The sequence below is a fragment of the Saccopteryx leptura genome, chromosome 3 (genome assembly GCF_036850995.1).
Source record: "Saccopteryx leptura isolate mSacLep1 chromosome 3, mSacLep1_pri_phased_curated, whole genome shotgun sequence".
Taxonomy (NCBI): domain Eukaryota; kingdom Metazoa; phylum Chordata; class Mammalia; order Chiroptera; family Emballonuridae; genus Saccopteryx; species Saccopteryx leptura.
Genome location: NC_089505.1, coordinates 358,162,041 through 358,185,419, shown reverse-complemented (window position 1 = coordinate 358,185,419; position 23,379 = coordinate 358,162,041). Strand labels below are relative to the sequence as shown.

Below are 23,379 nucleotides of genomic sequence, written 5' to 3'. Positions count from 1 at the left end.
GAGCTGCCCTGGCATCCACGTAGGTGGGTACCTGGCAGCCGTATGTGCAGTCAGTGATCCTGACTGGAGAGAGGATGGCGAGTTCACCTGACCTGTGCTGGGCCAATCAGATTCTCCCCTAGAGACAGAAATGAGTGAAAGAGCCTTCTCACGCGTCTGAGACTTGGACAACACTCGGGGGTGGCTGTGTTCCACCAAGTGGAGTGGGCAGAGCAGCTCCTCGGGGAAGAGAATATGAGGAGGTGTGCAGAAAGGGACAGAGGGACGAGGGGCGGCTCTCCGCTCTGCCGCTTCCCGATTCCGGGCCTTTCGTGGTCTGCAGGCCCAGCTGCGTTCCTGCCTGCGCCCCCACGAGATACCGGGGATGTGTAGGCGGGTGGATAATGGCCCCACAAAGATGTCCATGTCGTAATCCCCAGAACCCGTGAATACTCTGGGTTACATGGCAACAGGAATGTTGTGTACTGGTCTCAGCCTATCGATCACCAGTGTTGTGGCTGGCCCTGCCCTCGTGGTTCTTGTTAGGATTGCAAGATGCCCTTCAGGAACCAGCAGGAAACTGTCGACAGAGGAAATGCCCAGACCAGCAGAGAATCTTTATGAGTTTATCCGAGCCAAAAGTGATGACAGTTGCAGGGAAGGCGGATCTCCAATGCTGCGCAGAATGGCCGTCTGAAGCTCCTTGGATGCTTTCTGAATCCAGGAGGAAACAGGAGGCAGGTTACAGGAGAGCAAGGTGGGGTGAGTTACAGGGTGGGTGAGATGACGTGCTCTCTATAGGGCGGTTATGCCTTCCAGGGGTATCATTGCTGGCATCTCAGAGGTGTGCTAACCTAGATGTACAAGAGTGATGGACAGGGCTGGCTTAAAAATCTCACACTGAAGAACTTACAGACCAGGGGTGTGACCACCCACCACGACCTGCCCAGTTAGGAACTTATGATTTATTACAGTACCTTTTTTTCATCCACAAAACGGTGAAAGAATACAGGTCTATCACTTTCAGGACCTGGAAGTTACACAGCACACCTGGGGTCACACAAGTAGAGAGAGAGAGAGAGAGAGAAAGAGAGAGAGAGAGAGAACACATGGGCCTGGGGTTCTGCTTTTATCGGGGTTGAGGGTGGGGACCTAGGGTATGGCAGGTTCACTTTTTATTGGTGAATTTAAAACATAAGGGCCGAAATTTAAAACACAGGAAGAGAAAAAAACATTAAGTACCCCAAGTGGTCAGTAACTGAAATCAACCAAGATCTCTGAAACAAAGGGTCCACCGCCGCCCTGGCATATAAACTCTGCGTTGGCACATGAGCTCTCTGAGAGCTGAGAGCACATCTCCCTCCCCGCACTGGGCTGCCCAGCCCCTGCCCCATGGCCGGGGCTGTGGGGGTGATTTGTGATCAAATACATGAATTCAGGCCCTTTGGGAGTGGAAGTCAAGGCTGGCCTCCCAGGATCGGGGATAGACTATCAGGAAGGAAATGATGAGCTGGGCATTTCTTCAAGCTACCTTGTCCCTTCCACCACGTGGGGACACGGTGAGAAGTCAGCCGTCTGTGAACCAGGAGGAAGGGACACCAGAATCTGGCCACGCTGGCGCCCGACCTTGGCCTTCCTGCCTCCAGAACCGTGAGAAGTGAATGCCTGCTGCTTATAAGCCCCCTGGTCATGGCGTTTCCACAGCAGCCTGAAAAGCCAGCTTCTCTCCATTCCCGAAAAATCAAGGAAGGGCCCGCTGGCTCTCTTTGGGGGAGATGGGGCTCTGAGAGCCGGGAAGTTCTTCACTAGCGACCGTTTCATTAGGAAGGTCTAGAAACTTCTGCTCTCAAAGCCCGGCTTGCCAGCCAGGAGATGTCTGTGTGAACTGTGATGCAGTGAGCAGGCAGAGCTGAAAGGAACCTTGGCACCTACGAGCTGGATCCCAACCTGCCTGTGCACACAGTGTCCCCCTGTGCTCCAGGGCCACCTCCCTCCCTTGAGCCTCTCTGTCCACTTGGCATGTGGCATTGTCATGTGGATACCCTCACCCACCATGCCTTTCAGAGGTTATAAGGATGGAGCATCTTGGGAAGCAATGCATCTGTCTCAATCAAAATCCAGTAAACCACCAGAACAAGGAGGCCGTGCTGTGCCTGGGCACGTGCCTCTGCAGTGCCGACGTGCTCCGATAGCAGTTTCCCTCACATGCTCTTCCGGAGAATCTGAGAGTGAGCGACAGCTTCTCTGTGCCAACAGCTTCTTGGAACAGGTCCAGGAAATGAAGCACTGAACAGTGCGGCTCGGCCACTTCTGTGATAACCAGCAGGTCGAGCCAGCTGCAGGCGGGGAGCCCAGGCAGGTGCGGCCGGAGAGGGGAAAGTAAAGGTCGTCCTGGGTGTCGGAATGTTAGTCCCTCCCACAGGAGCAAGTCAGTCAGCATTCATTGTACCCTGGGACGTCCAAAGCCCCGTTGTTAGGGTCCCTTGAAGCCTGCGAAGATACCCTTGGCCTCTGGGCTCTCACAATGTATAGAGAGAGATAAAAAATCAGTATCTGGTGAGGACCCAATGAATACTGCCTACGATTTCCAGGAGAGAGAGGCTTAGGGGGTAAGATTGATCATCAGCAATCAACGCTTGGAGTCAGTCCCACCAGAGGGCAATGTGACCCCTAAGCCCTGGTGTCGGGACTGCGTCTGGCCATAAGGGAAGCCCCCTACATACGACTGTCATACAGTTTCTTTCCTTCTCTTGTGTTCTTACTGGTGGGTGCTACTTCCAGCGGACTTTGGAATTCTCCAGGACAGACGTGAGTCTGGGTCTCTGCCTGGCACTGTGCCTGAGCTTGGTGAGCACCCCCTTGCTCTGGATGTTTCGGGGTGGCCCGCAGCAAGGAGGCCTGCCGGGGCAGCTGCGGGTGTGACTCTAGCCAGAGCGGAGCTACAGAGGGGTTTGGGAGGACTGGAAACTTGGGAAAGGACGTGCTTGGCCTTTAGTGAAGCCCTCCCCTGCTGTGTAAAGTCCTACTAGTCTCCTGACGGAGATGCTGCCATGGGGTGGAAGCCCATGGCTGGGGACACTGGGGATCCAGTTCCACAAAGGAACGGTCCAGCCCGTGTCAGTGGGTCCCAAGGTTTATCTGTCAGGTGAGGCTGGATCATGGTGCAGTCAGAAACAACCCCAGTCTCCGTGGCCTAAACAACAAAGTTTATTTCTTGCTCATACTGCTGACCCACTGTGGGTGGGCGGGGCAGGAGTGGGAGGGCCTGCTCACCACAGTCTCTCAGGAACCCCAGCCGGCTCCACCTTGAGGGAGGGCTCTCCACCTTGAGCTGTGTTCACACAAGGCCAACCGCACTGGCTCTTGAAGCTTCTGCCTGGAAGCGATCCTCAACACTGAGCTGCTAACTGCCTTGTCCAGCCCTGGCTGGGTAGCTCAGTTGGTTAGAGAACCGTCCCGATATGCCAAGGTTGCTGGTTCAATTCCCCGGTTAGGACACACACAAGAATCAACCAATAAATGCATAAATAAGTAGAACAACAAATGGATGTTTCTCCCCCCCACCCCTTACATTAGAGATTCAAAGAGCGGAAATATTAACGCACTGGCAGCTCTCTGGAAGAAAGGGGCTCCACTGTCACGAATTTGTCCTCTAGTTCCCCCTACCCCCACCCTGCAACCTTCCGGAATGTGCTGCACGGGCCAAACGAGAGAGGGAAACCCAGGGACTGGTGGGGTTGGCAAGTGAACGGTCTCAGACCTGGAACGTTCAAACCCAGGCAGCCATATTGTCCAAGTGTCTTCAAGTGGGAGGGAGGTGGGGTCAAAGCTGCTAGTCCTTGAGGTGAGGTCCTTGGGCTAGAATGACCCAGGAATCCTGGGAGGGTGGCTGGGGCAAGGGACCCTTCAGAAATGAGGGGAGGCCTGCAGGAACGGCCTCCAGGCCTGGGCTGCCCTGGGCACCAGCCCCAGCTGCTGCAGCTGCAGCCGCGTGGGCCTGTAGGCGTTGAGGTTACTGTGGACAGCAGGCAGGCCATCGTGGGGCCTCAGGGCAGCCCAGAGGCCCTGGGAGGGCTGAAGCCTGGGGGGCGGAGGTGGGTTTGGGCCCCGGGGGCTGCTGGGCGCTGAGGAGGTGGACTGACTCCGGTTCTGGGGGTTGCTTCCCGTCGATGGGCTGCTGAAGCCATTGGAGGACAGTCGGTCGCTGGCAGAGCAGCTACTGCCACTGAGGTGGCCGGGTGGGGGGCCGTGTCCCGCTCTGGGCTGGAGGGCTGCGGCCAGTCTGGGGGACTTCGGGCCCATCACCGGCTTGGAGGAGGCGTAGAGGTGGCGGAACTCCTCGTCAAAGAGCTCCACCGCCTGGCCCGTGAACTTGGAGAGGATGTTCCGGTGGACGTGTCCGCAGAGCCACGTGAGGCTGGGGGAGGGAGAGAGAGGGAGGGTGGGAATGATGCGGGGTCACGGCGAGACTGGCAAGAAGGGGACTCGCATGCCCACCGCCCCTCTGTGCCGCCTCCGTTCATCCTGGCAGAAGCCCTGCAGGGAGACGGTGGGGTCCCCTTTGACAAAAGGCAAAACTGAAGCTCAGAGACCCGCCAAGGTCTGCTGGTCAGTGATGAGGTGGCCAGAGCGAATTTCTGGCCTCAGGTGAAGGGTCCCTCCTGGTGCTCACATGATGACCCCTGTGCCAGCTGAGTCCCAGTGTCCCCGACTCTGTGCTCAATGTGACTCACCTGGTCGCTGGGGCCTCAGGGGCTCCACCTGTGAAACGTGGGAACACCTGCCTCTTTTGACCAACTAAGGGGGCCGTGAAGAGGTGGCTGCTCCTGGGAAGGCAGGGGCTGTATTTTGATGGAAATCGGCGGGGTGCAGCCCGGCGTCCGGGTGCAGGGACCCGGTGGGGGGTGGGGGAGAACGGTGTGCACCCACAGGAGCCGGGCCTCAGTATGGTTTGCCGGTTCACCCATGAGAGGACACTCTCAAGCACAGGACTTGTCCCTCCATCCTTTTACAGGATTTAAGTGAAAACAAAAAGCCCAAGGCATTTATGTGTTACTTTTTATGATTCTCTAACAAAATTCATTTCTATTTTGGATGGAAAACTCCCCTCATCATCACCTCCCCCTCCGCTGTGTGTGTGTGACAGCCCAGACGACACACTGAGCATCAGGTTAGATTCCTGAGTCCCTAACAATGTGAACCCAGGCATGGGGAGCGATGGGGGCAGGACGGTCAGAGGAGGCCAGGTCACCCTGGGGGACAGCATCAGGGCTGGGCAAACACAGCCCCACCAAGCCTGCCTTCCTGGCCACCGGGCAGCGCCGAGCCCGCAGGGCCCACGGGAGGATGGGGCAATCCTGGGAAGAACAAGGAGGCTTTGTTTCAGCCTCACCTCCACCCGGGAGCTGCCCACTCATCCCAGATTAACGAGCCGCTGATGCGGAGCCTAGGGTCAGCCAGGTGACAGGAAAGGTGGCACAGACAGGGACAGCGGGACTCCTGGCTACACTAAGAAAGCAAAGGCCCTGTGCGTTTGGAATCAGGTTAGATTAGGTCAACACCTACATGCTTTGCTCAACAGAACAGGTCCAAAGGTATCCCAGCAGTTTCTCGGGTCCCCACGCAACCAGCGCCCCAGCCGTGAGCCCCTGCGCGCCCAGCGTTCCTGGGCATGCGCAGAGCATCCACGCCCCGCCCCACCCCACCCCGTGCACCTCGCGGGAGTTTCTCCCACTCATGCTGCGTGTCCAGGCACAGGCATCCTGTGTTCTAGCTTTTACCCTTTCTTTTACTATATGACCCAGGCTATGAAATACATTTCATTTTTATTGGGTTTTGGCCCTTAAGTACATAGAATTGACTTAATCCTAATCCAGGGGTCCCCAAACTTTTTACACAGGGGGCCAGTTCACTGTCCCTCAGACCGTTGGAGGGCCGGACTATAAAAAAAACTATGAACAAATCCCTATGCACACTGCACGTATCTTATTTTAAAGTAAAAAAACAAAATGGGAACAAATACAATATTTAAAATAAAAAACAAGTAAATTTAAATTAAGAAACTGACCAGTATTTCAATGGGAACTATGGGCCTGCTTTTGGCTAATGAGATGGTCAATGTGCTCCTTTCATTGACCACCAATGAAAGAGGTGCCCCTTCCGGAAGTGCAGCAGGGGCGGATAAATGGCCTCAGGGGGCCGCATGTGGCCTGCGGGCCGTAGTTTGGGGACCCCGTCCTAATCTTTGGCTCAAGAACCACTCTCTTCATTGGTCTGTTCGTGGCCCATTTTAATGGATACAGCTATTGGCTACATTGTTTTAAATAATGTAATAGCTCCTAGGAACCTACCTACACTTAACATGAAAGCCAGCGTGTCACAGCAAAGCATCGAACCAGGCAGTTCCTCCTGCTCCCATTTCCCCACCTTCCCAAAGTGGAGGAAATCACCCTCCAAGCCCATGTCAGAGTTCCCATATTTTCCTTCTTCTATAATTAAAAAAAAAATGTTTTGTGTATTCTGGAAAGTAAAAATTCTTACTTCAGTTATTTTTAACTTAATCTTTTGGCATCTTTTTTTACTTGATATTATATTGCTCAGACTTGTCCATGTTATCTCGTGTTGCTGCACTCCATTTTTTATTGCTGTATAATATTCCGCTGGTGACTGGATTATGGTTTATTCAGCTACTTTCCCGTTGATAGGAATTTGAGTTACTTCTAGAGCTTCTCTGTTGTGAGCAGTGCTGCTGTGAATATTGTTACATTTGTCTCTTATTCTGTGAGCCAGTTTTTCTTGGAAATACACATTGTAGTGGAGTTACTGGGTTATAAGCTAGGTGACTATTCCGCTTTAGGAGGAAATGCCAGACTCCTTCCAAAGTCCCTGTACCTATTTGCAATCCCATCAGCAATGTGCAGACGGTCCTTAAATCCAATATTTGGTATTGTCTCTCTCTCTCTTTTTTTCTTGCTAGTTGAAAAGGTATAAAGTGGTAACTCGTTCTAGCCTTGATATGCATTTATCTGATCCCTCCTGATGCTGAACGTCTCCTGCTGTGTTTCACATGCACGTCCTCCTGGTGAAATGCCCGCTCACGACCCTCACCCACACTCGTGTTGTGCTGTTGTGATTCCGTGCCTTGTCGTGTGTGTGGTGGGTCTGTGGCTGGGCTTTCCCATTCTGTTCCATTTGTCAGTCTGTCTGTCTCTCCTCCACTGTCTTAATTACGACAGCTGTGTTGTTTCAGGTCTTGCTCTCTGGCAAGGCAAGTCCTGCCTGTTCTTCAGATTTGTCTTGGCTACCGTTGCAGAAGCCATTTCACATTGTGACCTACTCACAACACAAATACCTACATAACTACAGAGTCCTTTCCAGACCCCCTTCCTTCAGCGTGCTCTGGTGAGTTTTAGTCTTATTTTATTAAAAAAAAAAAAAAGAAGAAGAAGAAGAAGAAGAAAAAGAAAGAAAGAAAGAAAGAAAGAAAGAAAGAAAGAAAGAAAAGAAAAGAAAAGAAAGCCTGGCCAGGCGGTGATGCAGTGGTTAGAGCATTGCATTGGGATGCAGAGGACCCAGGTTCAAAGCCCCGAGGTCACCGGCTTGAACGCGAGCTCATCTGGTTTAAGCAAAGCTCACCAGCTTGAACCCAAGGTTGCTGCCTTGAGCAAGGGGTCACTCGGTCTGCTGTAGACCCCCCACCCCAGTCAAGGCACACATGAGAGAGCCATCAATGAACAAGTAAGGTGCCGCAACTAAGGTGCTCTCATCTCTCTCCCTTCCTGTCTGTCCCTATCTGTCCCTCCCTCTGTCTCTCTCTCTTTCTCTGTCACAAAAGAAAATATGAAAAGCTGGTCATCATCCAGTCCACTGAGTTGATTTCATACCCTACCAGTGGATGGTGGTGGTGCACAGTTTGAAAAACTGTTTCCCTAGCCACACTGGATGGCCAGGACCTAGCGTGGACTTTCATTCATTTATCCATTGACATACAATGTGCAGACACTGCATTAACTGTACTTCATGCCAGGAATGCAATAGAGAAGAAAATAGAAGGGTCCTGACATCATGTCATTTATAGTCTTGGCTAAACAAGTCCGCAGAGAAATTCTCTAAGGAAGGATCTAGAAGCTGCCACCTGCAAAATAAGTTAGCAGGATAAAGACAATAGGAATGAACTCTCTAGCAGGGGCATAAACAGCAAGTGCAAAGGCCCTGAGGCATGAAAGAGCATGAAAAACCTGGGAAGAGGCCAGTGTGGCTACAGCACAGTGGAGGGGGAAGAAGAATCCTGCTGAGGCAGAGGCCATGGTAGGAATATGGATTTTTTCTAGGCAGTGACAAGCATGGAAGGATCTTAAAGGTGATTCAATCTGGTTTGTGTTTAATAATCTTTCTGTTCCTAGTAGAGAAAGCCTAGAGGTGGCAGAGGTCAGTGTGGGTCAGGGCAGGAGCAGAGTCAGGGGCCAGTTAGAGGGTCGTGCCAGTATCATGCTGTTCCTCATGCTGTTCCAGCTGCCTCCCCTCCTCCTGCCCCTCATCCCATCCCAATCTTTCTCATCCTCCAAGACTTTCCAGCAGAAGGGGAGCTCCTTCCTGGTTGACCCCCAGAGCAGCTTCTTAGCTCATGCTGATTTTAGAACACACACCACCCAAATCTGTGGCCACTTACCCACGTTTTATGATGAGAGAGAACAGCTCTGTGTCCCCCGCACCTGGCACAGTGCCGATTGGGGTCAGACTCTCAATAAGCACTTAAGTGTTGAAATGCACCCTGTTCGCTTATCTCTTGGCCAAAGAGGACAGAGCTATATACAACCAGAGAGAGGAGCCAAACTATTGGATAGAGATAGCCGGACTGAAAAAATGGGTGAAGGCTTTCCTGATTTTTGTTTTGTTTTTGTTGAAGACAACTTCTGAGTGTTCCAGGAAGAGGCATCCTGATGGGCTGGCAAACGGATTATCTTTGAGTGCGGAGGGCAGCAACATTATCGCTGTCCTGCCCTCTCTCCAGGAGCCGGAGTGGCCCTGACACAGCCTCCCTCCCCATGGCCCTTCCTGCATCAGGATGGCAGCCCCAGGTTGGCCTCGGGGCGCTCCGGAGAGCTGGAGATCTAGTCAGGGAAGCTGGTGGCTGCCCCATCTGTCAACTGGAAGAGTAATGCCTCCCTCAAAGGTTGTGCCAAAAAGTAAATCCTTACTTAATCCTCACAGGTGTGATCGCACCTGGCCCAGGGCCTGGCCCAGAGCTCACCAGGTGTAACTGTGCTTCCTTCTTCCAGCACCAAGGGCAAGGGCCACCCTGCTGATGAGCTCTGTAAGGACACATGCTAGTGAAAACTAGAGGCTTGACCCTTGTCACTTAGCTAGGACACCGGACAGTTCAGTGAGCTCTGGCAGTTTGAAGTGAGAGGAAGGCTGTCTTGGTGCCCCCCCAGTCTTCTCGGGGACCACACCTCCCCTCCCGCAGCCAAGGTGACATCGTCCGGGCCTGTCCTGTTTGGCAGCGCCTCAGGACCAGCCTCTTCTCAGCCCTCTCCCTGGCAGAGCTGTCCCCTCCCCTCGGGACCCTGCCAGGGCACAAACTGACTAACAGTAATCATTTATTGTTACCGTGTGCTAGGGGCACAAAATGACTAACATTAATCATTTATTGTTACCATGTGCTAGGGGCTACGCCACCGCGTGTTTTGCAAACTTTATCTGCAGGGGGAGATATCATTAGCCCCCCATTTTGCAGATGAGAAAAGTGAGGCTATAAAGACTTGAATCACAAGAAAAAAAGAAAAAGAAAAAGAAAAGACTTGAATCGCATACTTTAGATGAGTGAATTCTCTGGTATGTGACTTATACCTCAAATTTGTTACATTAAAATAAAACAATTTGAAAATAAAATGAGGAACACACACGCACTCCAAGACAAAGTGCATGGCTTTATAACCACACCTGAGAGAGCTGAGGAAGGAGTAAGAGGATTCTATATCATACGGCAGTATCAAGGGAAACTGAGGCACCCGGGAAGTGCCTCACTCCCCTGAAGTCCTCCCGGGAGCTGCTGCTGGTGGGGTGGGGGGTATGCCTGACGTGCGGAGCTGGTGTGCACCACGCTCAGCCTCAGCCTCTGTGAAGCCTCGACAGCTGAAGCCCAGTGTTGTGGACCATTAATGGCAAAAAGCCATTATAGATTCGAGGCTTGGCAGGGGGCTAAGTTCTCCCCCCTCCATCTCCATATTTGGCTTTGATGCTGAGTGTTTGCACCCACTCCACTTCCTTCCTCGGGTTGCAGGAAGCAATATACATGCCCTTCCTCTGACTCTTTGTCTGTTTCAGATGTTTGTAAATTTCACTAATGTATCTTGTTTTTGCCTTGGGAGAGTTAGTGTCTTAGCCTTTGATGTGCAACTTTGTATCAGGGTCCTTGATTTGCATAGGTCTATATAATAAAGCGAACTGGGGCTATGAGGCACTCAGATACTGCCAGGCAGTTTGAAGAGTCCTCCCAGTCCCATCAGTTTTGTTTTGACAAAGTGTGTTTCCTCAATTTCGCACCGTTATTTGGAGCCGCGCTGGTCCGCGGCAGCCCAGCACTCACCTGTACGATCCAGAGAGGACGTATCTCCAGTCCGAGATGATGAACTTCTCCTGGACCTGGCCGGCGAACTTCCTGCCAGACTTGGCACAGTACACCTCTGCTTCCACGCTCCGGATGGAAATGTTCTGTTGGGAGGAAAGGCAAAGGGTTGCTCGCTAATTATGTATTTACAGATACACGAATGCCAAGGAAAAAGTCTGGAAGGATGCTCTCACTACCAGGTAAACAGGGCTTATCTCTAGAGGGTGGGATCATGGGCCATTTTTTTTCCTTGGCTGAATTTTCTAAATTTATTTCAGTGTCCTGACATTACTCAAAGTAATGGAGGGAGAGAATAAAGGGAAGGAGGAGAGGATAGAATTTTTTTTTTTTTTTTGTATTTTTCTGAAGCTGGAAACAGGGAGAGACAGTCAGACAGACTCCCGCATGCGCCCGACCGGGATCCACCCGGCACGCCCACCAGGGGCAACGCTCTGCCCACCAGGGGGCGATGCTCTGCCCTTCCGGGGCGTCGCTCTGCCGCGACCAGAGCCACTCTAGCGCCTGGGGCAGAGGCCAAGGAGCCATCCCCAGCGCCCGGGCCATCTTTGCTCCAATGGAGCCTTGGCTGCGGGAGGGGAAGAGAGAGACAGAGAGGAAGGAGGGGAGGGGGGTGGAGAAGCAAATGGGTGTTTCTCCTATGTGCCCTGGGAGGGAATCAAACCCAGGTCCCCCGCATGCCAGGCCGACGCTCTACCGCTGAGCCAACCATCCAGGGCTGGGATAGAGTTTTTAACAAGGCAGAAAACAGAAGACGAGAGCCTAGTGTCCAGGGAGCCTTCAGTTTAGGCTCCCATGGACCACGGACGTGTGGCAGCCCAGCCTTGCTTTGTAAGTGACTTTAGTGACATGAGTTCCTGACCTCCAACTGGTCAGAGGGAAGGCTCAGTGCAACAGAAGGGACAGTTTTGTGGAGGCTTCCATGGACCCTAAATTGTTTTGTCTAAAACAAGGTGTGTCCGCCTGACTGGTGGTGGCACAGTGGATAGAGCATTGACCTGGGATGCTGAGGATCCAGGTTTGAAACCCTGAGGTCACTGGCTTGAGCATGGGACATCTGGCTTGAGCGCAGGCTCACCAGCTTGAATGTGGGATAACTGGCCTGAGACCAAAGGTCACTGGCTTGAAGCCTAAGGTCTCTGACTTGAATCCAAGGTCTCTGGCTTGAGTCCAAGGTCGCTGGCTTGAGCAAGGGGTCACTGGCTCGGCTGGAGCCCCCCATTCAAGGCACATATGAGAAGCACTCAATGAACAACTAAAGTGCCACAACTATGAGTTGATGCTTCTCATCTCTCTCCTTTTCTATCTGTCTGTCTCTCTCGCTCACTTGTTAAAAAAAAAGCTGTGTCCATGACCCAAATCGTGGTCCTGTTTGTCCCCTGCTGCCCCAGCCCTCACGGAACCCTGGAAAGCTGTAGAAACACCAGGCAGGCGAAGCATGGGCGTCTCAGAGGGAGACGAGGACTGCTGAGACCTCGAGAGTGCCTGCTGGTTGCTAGGCGGGCTCTGGGCAGGGCCACCCAGTGACTCCACCAGCTCCGCCAGCCTCTCCACAAGCTCTGAGCGTGCAGGAGGAGGGCCACCTCCCACTGTCCCTTGGTGGGCTGAGGACTGCCAGGTGTGAGCCATGAAGGCAAGGCTGGTGCTGACTCCCCTGTTCCGAAGGTCTCGTGCTGAGCAGTGGGATGCAGGTAACATCAGGCAGACCCGGTAGTCAGAGGACCTGCAGCATGTGATACCTGAACTCAGCTGCGAGCAGTCAGTGTGGAGGGGCAGGAAGGAGGAAGGGAGGAGGGCGGGGCCTGCAGGAGGCCCACCTGCCTGAGCTGGAGGGGAGTCACCCATCAGCCGCTCAGCGGGGCCTGCTCACAAAAGCTGTGGGAGCTTTGACATTTGACTTTGATTTAGCTGCCCCAACTTTGACCCACTAAGGGGACTCTTATCTCTGAGTTTCTGTTCTCATTGCCAGAAGAAGGAAGTGGGGAGTTTGGGCAAGGCCGAGAGGATCAGCTTCCTGTTGGGGCTTTAGGGTCCTGAACACAAATCCAACAGGTCCTGGAAGTTGCCCTGCGCAATGGAGTCCGCTGGATTTCCACAGCTGAGAGCAGGAAAGACGGATGCAGCAGAATCGGACGCTCACCATCTGCACACGGGCCCTTTATACTTCCCAGCCCCTGGGCAGCTAGGTGACGTCAAGGGGCTGTGAGCGGAAGTGAAGGAAATCTCTTCCAGGTCAGGTCTTCCGCCTGGGGGACCCTCCTGGCCCCTTTCTCCCATCACTGCCATCTTGGAGGCCGTATATTCCTTGTGATGTAGCAATAAGATGATGGAGGACCTTCTGACCTACACTTTAAGCAAGACATCAACCTTTGTTATGGGAAGCCATTGACATGGGAGGTATCTGTTGCCATGACATAGCCTATCTTATTCTAAGTCAAAGTACCTTTGGGACTCTCACCAGGGCTCCTACCTTGAGGTGGCTATCAGAGATCTGCACTTTGTCACACATCTCCTGGAAGAGCTTCACACCCCTCTGGTCCAGGAGCACGCAGACGAGCACCCCACGCTTGTTGGCCGCCTCCAGAATGTCACAGAAGATCTCCACATCTGTGAACACGTCCATCAGGATGGCCAGAACCTGGGCCAGAGAAGACAGGTCAAATATCAGAAGAGTCCATTCCAGGTGCCAAATGGTTTCAGCCAAACTTCCTCAGTCCCCGGGGGCCTGGGAGAGCTGGTCCCACCAGGGCAATGTTAGAAGGGAAGGGCAGGTAGGGGGGCGCTCTGACAGGGCAGGGTTCAAACGTAATCCTTATAGAGACCCCACATACAAACTAGACTAGACTGAGCCGGCAGGATGAGGGAGTCCTGCCCAGCCAGCAGTTGCTGCATCTCCTATCACAACAGAAACTCGGGGAGTGAGGAGCCCTGGATATCCAGCAAGGGGGAGAGACAGATGCATCTCTGTCTGCCCAGCATGCATTTCTCTGCTTCCAATGACAGCACCCCAATTTCACTTTAAGAAATCATCTCTTCACCTGACCAGGAGGTAGTGCAATGGATAAAGCGTCAGCCTGGGACACTAAGAACCTGGGTTCAAAACCCCAAGGTCGCTGGCTTGAGCACAGGCTCACCAGCTTGAGCGCAGGGTTGCTGACTTGAGCATGGGATTATAGACATGACCCCATGGTTACTGGTTTGAGCCCAGGGTTACTGGCTCGAGCCCAAGGTTACTGGCTTGAGCAAGGCGTCACTCACTGGCTTGGCTGGAGCCCCTTGGTCAAGGCACATATGAGAAGCAATCAATGAACAACTAAGATGCCGCAACTATGAGTTGATGCTTCTCATCTGTCTCCCTTCCTGTCTGTCTGTCCCCTCCTCTCTCCCTTCCTGTCTGTCTGTCCCCTCCTCTCTCTTTCTCTCTCTCTAAAATAAATAAATAAATAATAAATAATAAAAAAAAGAATCATCTCTTCTCTACCATTGATTTCATTATATGTGAAAGCTAAAGAACAAAATAAATAAAAAGAATTGAAACCAACTCCTAGACACAGAGGACAAAATGATGTTTGTCAGAGGGGTGGGAGTCGGGGAGGGGAGGTGGGGGACAGGGTGAGAACGGGAAGTGCATTGAGAAGTACAGATTGGCAGTTACGAAACAGTCCCAGGGATGTAAAGTACAGCATAGAGAATATAGTCAATATTGTAATGATTATGTATGGTGCCAGGTGGGTACTGGGAATATTGGGGAAACACTTTATAATATGATAGTCTAACTACTATGCTGTACGCCTAAAACTAATACAAAACAACATTGAATGTAAACTGTAACTGAAAAATAAAATAAAATTTAAAAATCACCTTTTCTCCATAATGTGGTTTGGATGGGGCTACCACCATGCCTGCATTGGGAGTGGGGAGGCACTTCACCAAGGCCAGATCAATGAGAGCACCGCATCCCCCACTGGGTCCAGAGATTGGCTCGGGGTGGTCACATGGTCTACAGTAGTCTACTGACAGTCAGCCCAGGACTTCTGCTAGGACTCTTGGGGAAGGAAGGCATTCTTTCTACTGAGGTTGCTTAGCTAGTGGACTAGCGGACTATAAACTGCAGCTGCTGTCAGCCATCTTGCTATTCTGTGGGGACAGCCCGCCTAAAATAAAGCCAGCCCGGGAGAAAGAAGGGCCTGGAGGTAGAGACAGATTGCCAGGAACGTCAACGCCCGAAGCCACCCCTGCCCTTGACTTTTCCACTGTGGATGTCAATGCACATTCCTCTCCTTAAGCTTATTTGGGTTACTTTCTGTGATTGCAATTTATAATAAGAAAATTATATTTTGTCTTTGTCCTGTTGCTGGCACCAAGCTCTGAGAATCCTTAAAATTTCCTAAGTAATGACAGCAATAACGGTATCTTTGTTATATTAATGAGATGGGTTTGGGACCAAACCCAAGGATGGGGACTGGTTGCCAGGAGAATCAACCCTGTGACTAGAGGGTTGGAACTTCCAGCTCTACCCCCCTGGTCCCTGGGGTGGAAGAGAGGCTGGAAGTTGGATCAATCACCAATGGCCAATGATATAATCAGCCATACTTACGTAACGAAGCCTCCACAAAAAACCCAAAGGGAGGCCCTGGCCGGTTGGCTCAGCAGTAGAGCGTCAGCCTGGCGTGCGGGGGACCCGGGTTCGATTCCCGGCCAGGGCACATAGGAGAAGCACCCATTTGTTTCTCCACCCCCCCCTCCTTCCTCTCTGTCTCTCTCTTCCCCTCCCGCAGCCAAGGCTCCATTGGAGCAAAGATGGCCCGGGCGCTGGGGATGGCTCCTTGGCCTCTGCCCCAGGCGCTAGAGTGGCTCTGGTCGCGGCAGAGCGACCCCCCGGAGGGGCAGAGCATCGCCCCCTGGTGGGCAGAGCGTCTGCCCCTGGTGGGCATGCCGGGTGGATCCCGGTCGGGCACATGCGGGAGTCTGTTTGTCTCTCCCCGTTTCCAGCTTCAGAAAAATACAAAAAAAAAAAAAAAAAAAAACCCCAAGGGAAGGGTTCAGAGAGTGTCCAGGTTGGTGAACAAGTAGAGATTTGGGGAGAGTGGTGTGCGAGAGGGCGTGGCTACCCAGGCCCCACATATCTCTACATCTGGATCTTCCTGAGTTACAGCCTTTTGTAATAGACTGCTAATCTAGTACGTAAAATGTTTCTCTGAGTGTTGTGGTCACTTAAGCAAATTAAATGAACCCAAGGAAGGGTCATTGGAACCTCCAATCTGGAGACGGTTGCTCAGAAGCACAAGTGACAGCCTTGGCTTGTTATTGGCGTGAGTTTGAGTGTAGGGCACCCAGCTGGTGTTCGAGAATTGCTTGGTGGTGTGGGAAAAACTCCCACTGGAGCAGAATTAAGACTTTTTTTTTGCCCATCCAATGAAGAGTCCTCCCTAATACTTAGATTGTAGTATATTGACGAGTCAATTATTCTGATAATTATCATGGTTACATAGAAACTATAAGACCAGGTGAAATGTTAAAGTGAAACTTGCTATATAATATGTGCTCAACAAACGCGTATTAACAATTAATGAATTAAATGGGGGATAAAAGCACAAAGGGGCAGTATGTCCACAATGATGGCCACGAGGGAAAGCAGTACACAGATAAATAATACAAAGCACAAAGTAGCAGTCACGTTTGGATGGTGGACTGTGGCCATTTTTTTCTTCACCAGTACTAGTAATAACAGTGTTCCACCCTTAGCAGAGACAGGCCAAGTAGATGGTACCTACTTGGAGCTGTCTTTCTGCTCCGTGAATGTGCATGTCTGGACAGGGGACAGCACTGCTGTCAGATTGCTCACCCCAGGCTAGACGTCAGAAGAGGTGTTCTAACAGTGAGACCGTGATCCTCGAGAACCATGTCTTGTATGGCACAATTAAGCATCTGTGCACATTTAAGGTTATGGCCCTAATAACACCAAGGTCAGCCTCTGCTGAAAGAGAAATGCCTTCACATCCAAGGTATGGACAAGAGCGGCAGTTCTCTCTCCCGAGGACGTCAGTACAACCTCCCGTGGCCGTTGTGTTCCCGTTGTGTTCGGGCTGGTGAGTGCCTTTCAGGGTACTTACTGCACAGTGTCTGCTCAGGTGGCTTCACTTCATCTCTGTCCTGACCTTAGACCTTCCTCCCTCTTCCCCCAGCCCGCCGCCCTCAGACCTGCTGGCAATGACCCAGTGACCTGTGGGTGGGGGGGTTGGGGGGGACAGTCCATCCAGGGCAGGATGGCAGCCTGAAAAGACAGGGTGGGCATGGAGGTGGAGAGCTCTTCCTCCTGGCTCCTCTGCCAGCCCCCACTCCACGCCCCCCACAACCTCCCAGACAGCTGATTCGATTTTTCCTCCTACAATGAATCTGTATTTCTTGCCCAGAGAAAGGGAGAGGCAGAGAGAGAGGGGGTTGAGGGAGGAGAGGGAGCTTGCGTGCTCAAGTTCTCCAACTTCCTGGTCTCAGGACCCCTTTAACCTCTTAAACATTATTAAGGAGTCCAACCGGCTTTGTCTTAGGTGGATTATAGCTATTGATAGTTGTCATATTAGAAACTGAAACTGAGAAAAAAATTTTAAATGTTTATGTTTTAGTTGTTTTAAAATAACTAATATTAGTTACAGAAAACAATATTAAGCCCATTACATATGAACATAAATAACCATTTTAATAAAAAATAACTGTATGTTCCAAAGCAACAACACCAGAATGTAGTGAGCAGAGTGGCCTTGCTTTAGTTTTGTACATCTCCGTGGAGTCTGGCTTGGAAAAGCCAGAGGACAGCAGGCTCTTTGTACCTGCTCCTGCAGCAGTCTGGTGTGACATGCTGCTCGGATGGAAGTCTGTGAAGGTATGCTGGCCCCACCCAGGTAAGTGGTTAAAAAGGGGAGGACCTTTCAGACCTGCTTGAAAGCCTCACGGGATCCTTGGCCACACGTGGAGGATGTATTAATCATGGTTTTTGTTTTTCCTATTTTACGATGCTTTGACATCCCAGAGCTAGCTGATTTCTAGATAGCAAACACCTTGCCTCTGAGCACCTCTTTGATATGCAAACTAAGCAATCCAGAGCCAATACTCAACCAACCCCTTATGTAACTCACATACAACAAGCCAGTAGTCCCCCTGCCCTTAATGATCACCCAGGGCCAGGTCTTGGACAACTAGGGACCACCTATAATCCAGAACCTGCTGAAATCATCCAAACTAACCCATCTTGAACTGTTTATTGTGCCCTGCCTTTTCTTTCCTGCAAAACCACAATAAAGGCTGTGTCCACGCTCTCCCCTTGCTTCTCCTGCCTCCTGACCACCCTGGTGCTTCCTGGTGGCCCTGCATGGAGCGCTGTGCTTTCAGCCTCTAGGGAACTGTGCCTTATAAACGCCCTATTTGCGTGGCTCACTGCGCCTGGCTCAAACCTCAGGCCCACTTAGAAATAAAGAACTGTTGCTCACTCTTTGGCCCAAAGTACAATATAAGGCACAGCTGCTCCTAACCCCATTAACCTCTGATCCCTGTCCCCACCCTCATCGCTCCTTGAGGTCCCATGTCAACACGCTCTGTCCCACCAGACGGAGGACTGTGTTTCCCCACCTCCTGGACCCTCAAGCCCCCTTGTGGGGAAAACGGCTGTGTGAGGCTTGCTCAGGGGTTTACAGGTGGCAAGCACGTTGCCTGATTGGTGCGTGGGCGCACGGCAGCGCCACGTGCGTGCGTGTGGTCTGTGTAAGGCTGCGGGTGCTGCCCCTGGGCGGCGCTTCTCGGGGTCGCTCTCCCGCCACCGTGAGGCGCGGTTTTTCTGCTCCCTTGTCCTTACTGGGAATAGCAGATTTTTCCTTGTTTATCAGCTCTTTCCCTTTTATGGTTTACTCGTTCGCCTATCTTTGCGAGCCTCCAATAAACAGGTACCCCCGGTTTCCCAGCTCCGCAGTTCCTCTGCCGTCCGTCTGCTCGAATCCAGTGTGAACCCACCTGGCCTCAGCCGCTGGCATTACACATCTCATACTTTACCTTTGGGTTCACCACTCCCTAGGCCTGGAATTCCTTTCCCTGCCCTCTCTGCCTGGCACACTCTTACTCAGCCTTTGAAACTCATCTCAGAGGCCACATCTCTGTGAAGCCTGCCTTAGTCAGCTTCCCGTGTCCGCTTCCAGGCGCGGAGGGCTGCTCGCGGTCAGGGCTGTCCCCCTCCCCCTCTGTGCCTCTCCTCTCCGTTTCTCTCCCTTCCTCGGCCAGGTCCCTCTTGTGCTCTGCCACCTGGCTTGGCTGACAGAATTTCAGCAGTCCTCTATGCCCCAGATCACAGGCACAAGTGGCTGCCTGGCATCACTTGTAGCTCCTTCTACCCCAGGTGCACAAGTGGCTCTGCTTACTCCACCCTCCCAACGCTTGGGGTGGGGCGCAGGCAAGAAGCGGGTGGTGAGAAGGGACTTCAAGGAAAGAAATCTGTCTAAGGATTTTCCCTCCAGCCTGACCTGTGGTGGCGCAGTGGATAAAGCTCCGATCTGGAACGCTGAGGTCCCCGGTTCGAAACCCTGCACTTGTCAAGGCACTTATGAGAGTTGGTGCTTCCTGCTCCTCCTCCCTTTCTCTCTCTCTCTTTCTCTCTCTCTCTCTCTCTCTTTCTCTCTCCTCTCTAAAATGAATTAAGAAAAAAAAAAGACTATTAAAAAAAGATTCTACCTCCATGTTTCTGTCTCCATCTCTCATCACTTTAAAATTTAAAATTTGGTTATATGTAAAAGAACTCAAAAAAGAGCAAGCTGATATTTAAGCTTTTTTTCCCTCCCTGGGGTCTCAAGTTTAATATTGTATGAAATAGGAGGGCTCCAGAAAAAGCCACCAGGGGTGGGAGGTTGTGTGTGGATGGGAAGGGAGGGATTGGAGTGTGGAAAATTTAAATAGAAGGTAATAAGGAGTGTGGCGTTGGCTTTCAATGTATGTGGGGGGGCTGCTTCAGCACAGTATATCCTGTTCTCACCACAGGGCGCCAACAGGAATTGAAAGATGATCCCAGGCAGGCGGCCAGAAGTGTGGGCCCTACGTGGGGTTGGCAGCATGACCCCGCGGCAAGTTCTTAGCCTCCCCAGGCCTCAGATGGCATGCTGGACTCGGTCCCCTCCAGCCTCCAGGGCCTGTTTCTAAGGGCACTAGCTCTGGTGTCTCTGCAGCAAGTTCAGCGCCCAGGGAGAGCCTGGGGTGGGGACCACGGCGGGGAAATTCTTAACTAAAGCCGCTGGAAAGAACCCAGGTTAGGGGTTAGGGTTTGTGAAACATAATCCCTGGCTGGGTTCTTCTCCTCCCCCTACTCCCCACCCAGAAAGGCCCCCCTCCTGCCTCCTGGCCCTGAGGACTGTCGATGTCCTTTCTTTCTTTCACCAACATAGCATGTTATAAATCTAAGACACTTACAAAGCAGAAGACTTCACCTACAAGGAAGAATTTTCAGCCCTTCATAGCAGGTAGGAAGATCTGGCTATGTTGATACTGAGTTGTGGCTACCTCCTTGGGTGGGTCTCCTTTGCCACAGACCCCACTATTCCCTCTTGTCCCAGGCCCCCATGAACTTTACCCATTTTGTTGCCTGTCAAGCTTTTGCAGGCAGAATTTTTCATATCTTCACAGGCACACGCACGCATATGCACGCATGCACACACACACACAGACACATGGACTTAAGGATGGGCTGCTCCCACAAAGATGCTGGGGGGGGAGGCTGGATCCCCAGCTATAGATTATTCATGAAAGTAGCTGTGATCCCTGCTGAGAGCCTCTGGTAGCTCCCAATTGCCCACAGTGGGAAGAGCAAACTTCTGAGCATGGCTCACAACCTCTCCAGGTCCTGTCTCACCTCCTGCCACTCAATACCGAGTGACGTGCAGACTGTCAAACCCCTCGTGCTCCGTGTTCAGGCCTTTGCACGTGCTGTTCCCTCTGCCTGAGATCCCCTCACCTTCCCTGCGTTTTGCCTGACTAATGCCTACTCCTCAAGACCCAGCCTCAAAGTCCCTTTTTCAGGAAGCTTTCCTGAATTACCAGGCCCATGTTTCCACACGAAGGGGCCACTCCACTGGGGCACATACTTGTCCCTCGTCCTCTCTGACTTCGCTTAGACCTGTCTGAGCACAGATGACCATGTAGCCGCCGAATCCACTGGTGGTCAGGCAGAAAAGGGACCAAGTCAGACTTGAAGTAGAAAAAGTGTTGACAGCAGCAAGAGCCTGGGTGGTTAGGGACCAAGATGGAAGATGGGGGACAGGCAGGAAACTATTGAGGAGTTTGCAGTTAAAGGGGGAGAGCGGTGGCTGGGACTCAGGCTGGTTCAGATGGATTCAGGAAGTCAGCGATCCTGGGTAAGGCAGAGAGGGACACCCCTGACCCCGTCCCTTAGAGCGGGACACACCCCCTTTCCCTTCTCCATCAGCCCCGCTCCTCCCTGCCCACCCGTGGCCAAGGGGACACAGGCTCGGCCATCGCTACCTGGTTGGTCCGGCTGATGCAGCGGCGAACGAGGTCTCTGATGTTGTTGTGCTTGTCTGTCTGGAAGTACACGGTGGCGCTGGACTTTTCCTTCAGGTAGGGCTTCTCGGCCGCAGCCCAGGTGTTCAGCAGGGTGGGCTCGCTGCTCTCCGAGGCCGCAGGGAAGTAGGTGCCTGACTGCAGGGAGCAGGTGTCGAGGCCCCTGGTTCCTGCCTCGGCCCCTCCCGGGGTCTCCGGAGTACAGGGGGGCTCCCTGGCCTGGGCCTGGACGTACTGGGCCTCCTCTGAGGACAGGAAGTCCACCTCCCCTTCCCGGCTGAGCACCTGCCGGTAGGCCTCGGGCCCCCCGTCCAGGAGGGCGTCCGTGGCCAGCCGGGCGCTCTCGTTGGCGCTGAAGTCAGTCCTGGCCGGCCGGACCCACTGGCTCTTGACGTCTTCCAGGCGTTTCCGGATCTTGCCCAGGTGCCTGGACCAGCTCATGCTGCCCTGTGCCCGAGTCGTGGGGGGAAGGCCAGCGCCCCAGCTGTCCTCAGTGTCAGGGCCAAGCAGGCACACCGCCGAGGAGGAGAGGAGCTCCCGGTAGTCCTGGAAGCTCCCAGCTGCAGGACGGGGGTGCACCCAGCCTCTGGGACTACCTGCCACCCTCGCACACGCTCTGGGGAGGTGATTTCCCGCCGTCCTGAGCAACGCTCCACTGAGATCACCAGCTGCAGCCAGGGGGTGGCTTATCTCTGAGTGACCCGCCCTGCCCGCAGGCCAGGGGGGTGGCTCAATCACGCCTGGGCACACTCAGCCCGGGAGAGTTCCCCTCCTCCCAGCGAGCGGGCGGCCACGGAGAGCTGGTTTCCCGCTTGCTTGTTGCACAACTCTCCTGGAGACCTTCGGGCGTGTGTCACAAAGCAGGGAGCCCCTGCCAACACTGTCGCCCCTGCGCTGGGTCCCTGCTACGCTCCTCAGCTCAAACACCATTTGCTTCCAAGGCCAGAATTTCCCCGTAGGGGGGACATGCTGGCCCTGAGACCTGCCTCCCGCCCTGTGTGAACAGGGAAGTTGGATGCCGGCCAGGTGCTCCTCCTTTCCCTCGGTAACACCCAAGTTACCTGTCCTCCCTGCGCTCTGGAAGAGCTGTCCTCTCCCCCACAGTGATGGCCATGGTCATGTTCCAACAGAGCCCCCTGCCCCCCCAGCTCCCAGGCCGGGGGCCAGCGCTGACGCGGTGGAGCAGGCTGCTGGGAGCACCGTCTTGGGGCAGAACCTGTCACTGAGTCCGGGTCATTGGACCGATAGGACCCGTCTGTCTCGCAGCGAGAGGGGCAGAGTGACAGCAGGTGTGTTAGAAGTATAGGAACTCCCAGGGGAGAAGCCACATTTTTCTTTCCAGGTCAGGTCATGGTCAGTTCCATGTCAATGGAATGCAGTTTTCTACTGTCCTCACTGTCTCTGACTGGGTTCTGCCAGACACAGATCTGAGACTAGGATTCAGGTAGAAGCATCCCTCTGCATCTATAGCGGATTTATTCCACCCCTCCCCCTGCCTGGACACTAAATCTGTGGATGCTCAAGCTCCTTGTATAAAATGGCATAGGATTTGCATGTTACATATCACATCCTCCGTCCCACGTACTTTAAATCTCTCGATTATTTCTGGTACCCTACTACAGTGCAAATGTTATGTAAATTGTTGTTATACTGCATTGTTTAGGGAATGATGGCAAGAAAAAAGTCTGTACATGTTCGATACAGAGCCATCCATTGTAGTACCTGTCAGAAACAACATAACATTTTCTTCTGAAACTGTTTGATCAGCAGTTGGTTGAATCTGCGAACATGAAACACAAACGAGGAATGTGCAGTTATGGAGGTTGTCAGAGGATGATCCCAAGAAGAACTGACAGCGGAGGGGAGAGAGAGTCAGGAAGGGAAGGGAGCTACTATCGGGTATGTTAATGAGCAGGTTACCCTTGTGGGCATCCAGGGCTTATGAACACCTGTGTCTAGTCCTGCCAGGACCTCTGGGAGATGGTACACAACACATCTCAGATTATTTCCATCCAAAGGCTGAGAAAGCTGCAGCATTTATCTACCAACCTCCATTTGTCATTGGTCTAGGGCTGCTCCCAGAGCCACATTAATCCGCCACACTGCTGGCCTGTCCTGTGTGCCACCAAGCACAGCCACAGGGCCGGAGAAAGCCTTCAGGCCGAGTCACAGGGGCAAACAGTAAGAGAGCATGGGAGCGGTGAATCAAATGGCATCACAGCAGG

At 52.8% G+C, this 23,379-nt stretch overlaps 1 protein-coding gene across 1 annotated transcript; it reads right to left on the bottom strand.

The window, feature by feature from the left end:
• Positions 1–1,838: 1,838 nt before the first annotated feature.
• Positions 1,839–21,860, bottom strand: FAM83A (family with sequence similarity 83 member A). The gene is made up of 4 exons (XM_066379428.1): positions 21,116–21,860; positions 13,077–13,244; positions 10,568–10,692; positions 1,839–4,396 (listed from the first exon to the last, which is right to left on the bottom strand). The coding sequence occupies exons 1-4, from the start codon at positions 21,593–21,595 to the stop codon at positions 3,886–3,888; spliced, it is 1,284 nt and encodes a 427-aa protein (XP_066235525.1). The 5' UTR covers positions 21,596–21,860; the 3' UTR covers positions 1,839–3,885.
• Positions 21,861–23,379: the final 1,519 nt, after the last annotated feature.

What these genes read in the sequence shown, in the direction of transcription:
- FAM83A (XM_066379428.1), bottom strand. Translation starts at nt 21,595, where the DNA reads ATGAGCTGGTCCAGGCACCTGGGCAAGATCCGGAAACGCCTGGAAGAC. An exon ending in GCATCAGCCGGACCAACCAG is followed by an intron (nt 13,245 to 21,115) that starts GTAGCGATGGCC and finishes TCTCTGGCCCAG; the next exon opens with GTTCTGGCCATCCTGATGGA. An exon ending in GTCCTCTCTGGATCGTACAG is followed by an intron (nt 4,397 to 10,567) that starts GTGAGTGCTGGG and finishes TCCCTCCCCCAG; the next exon opens with CCTCACGTGGCTCTGCGGAC.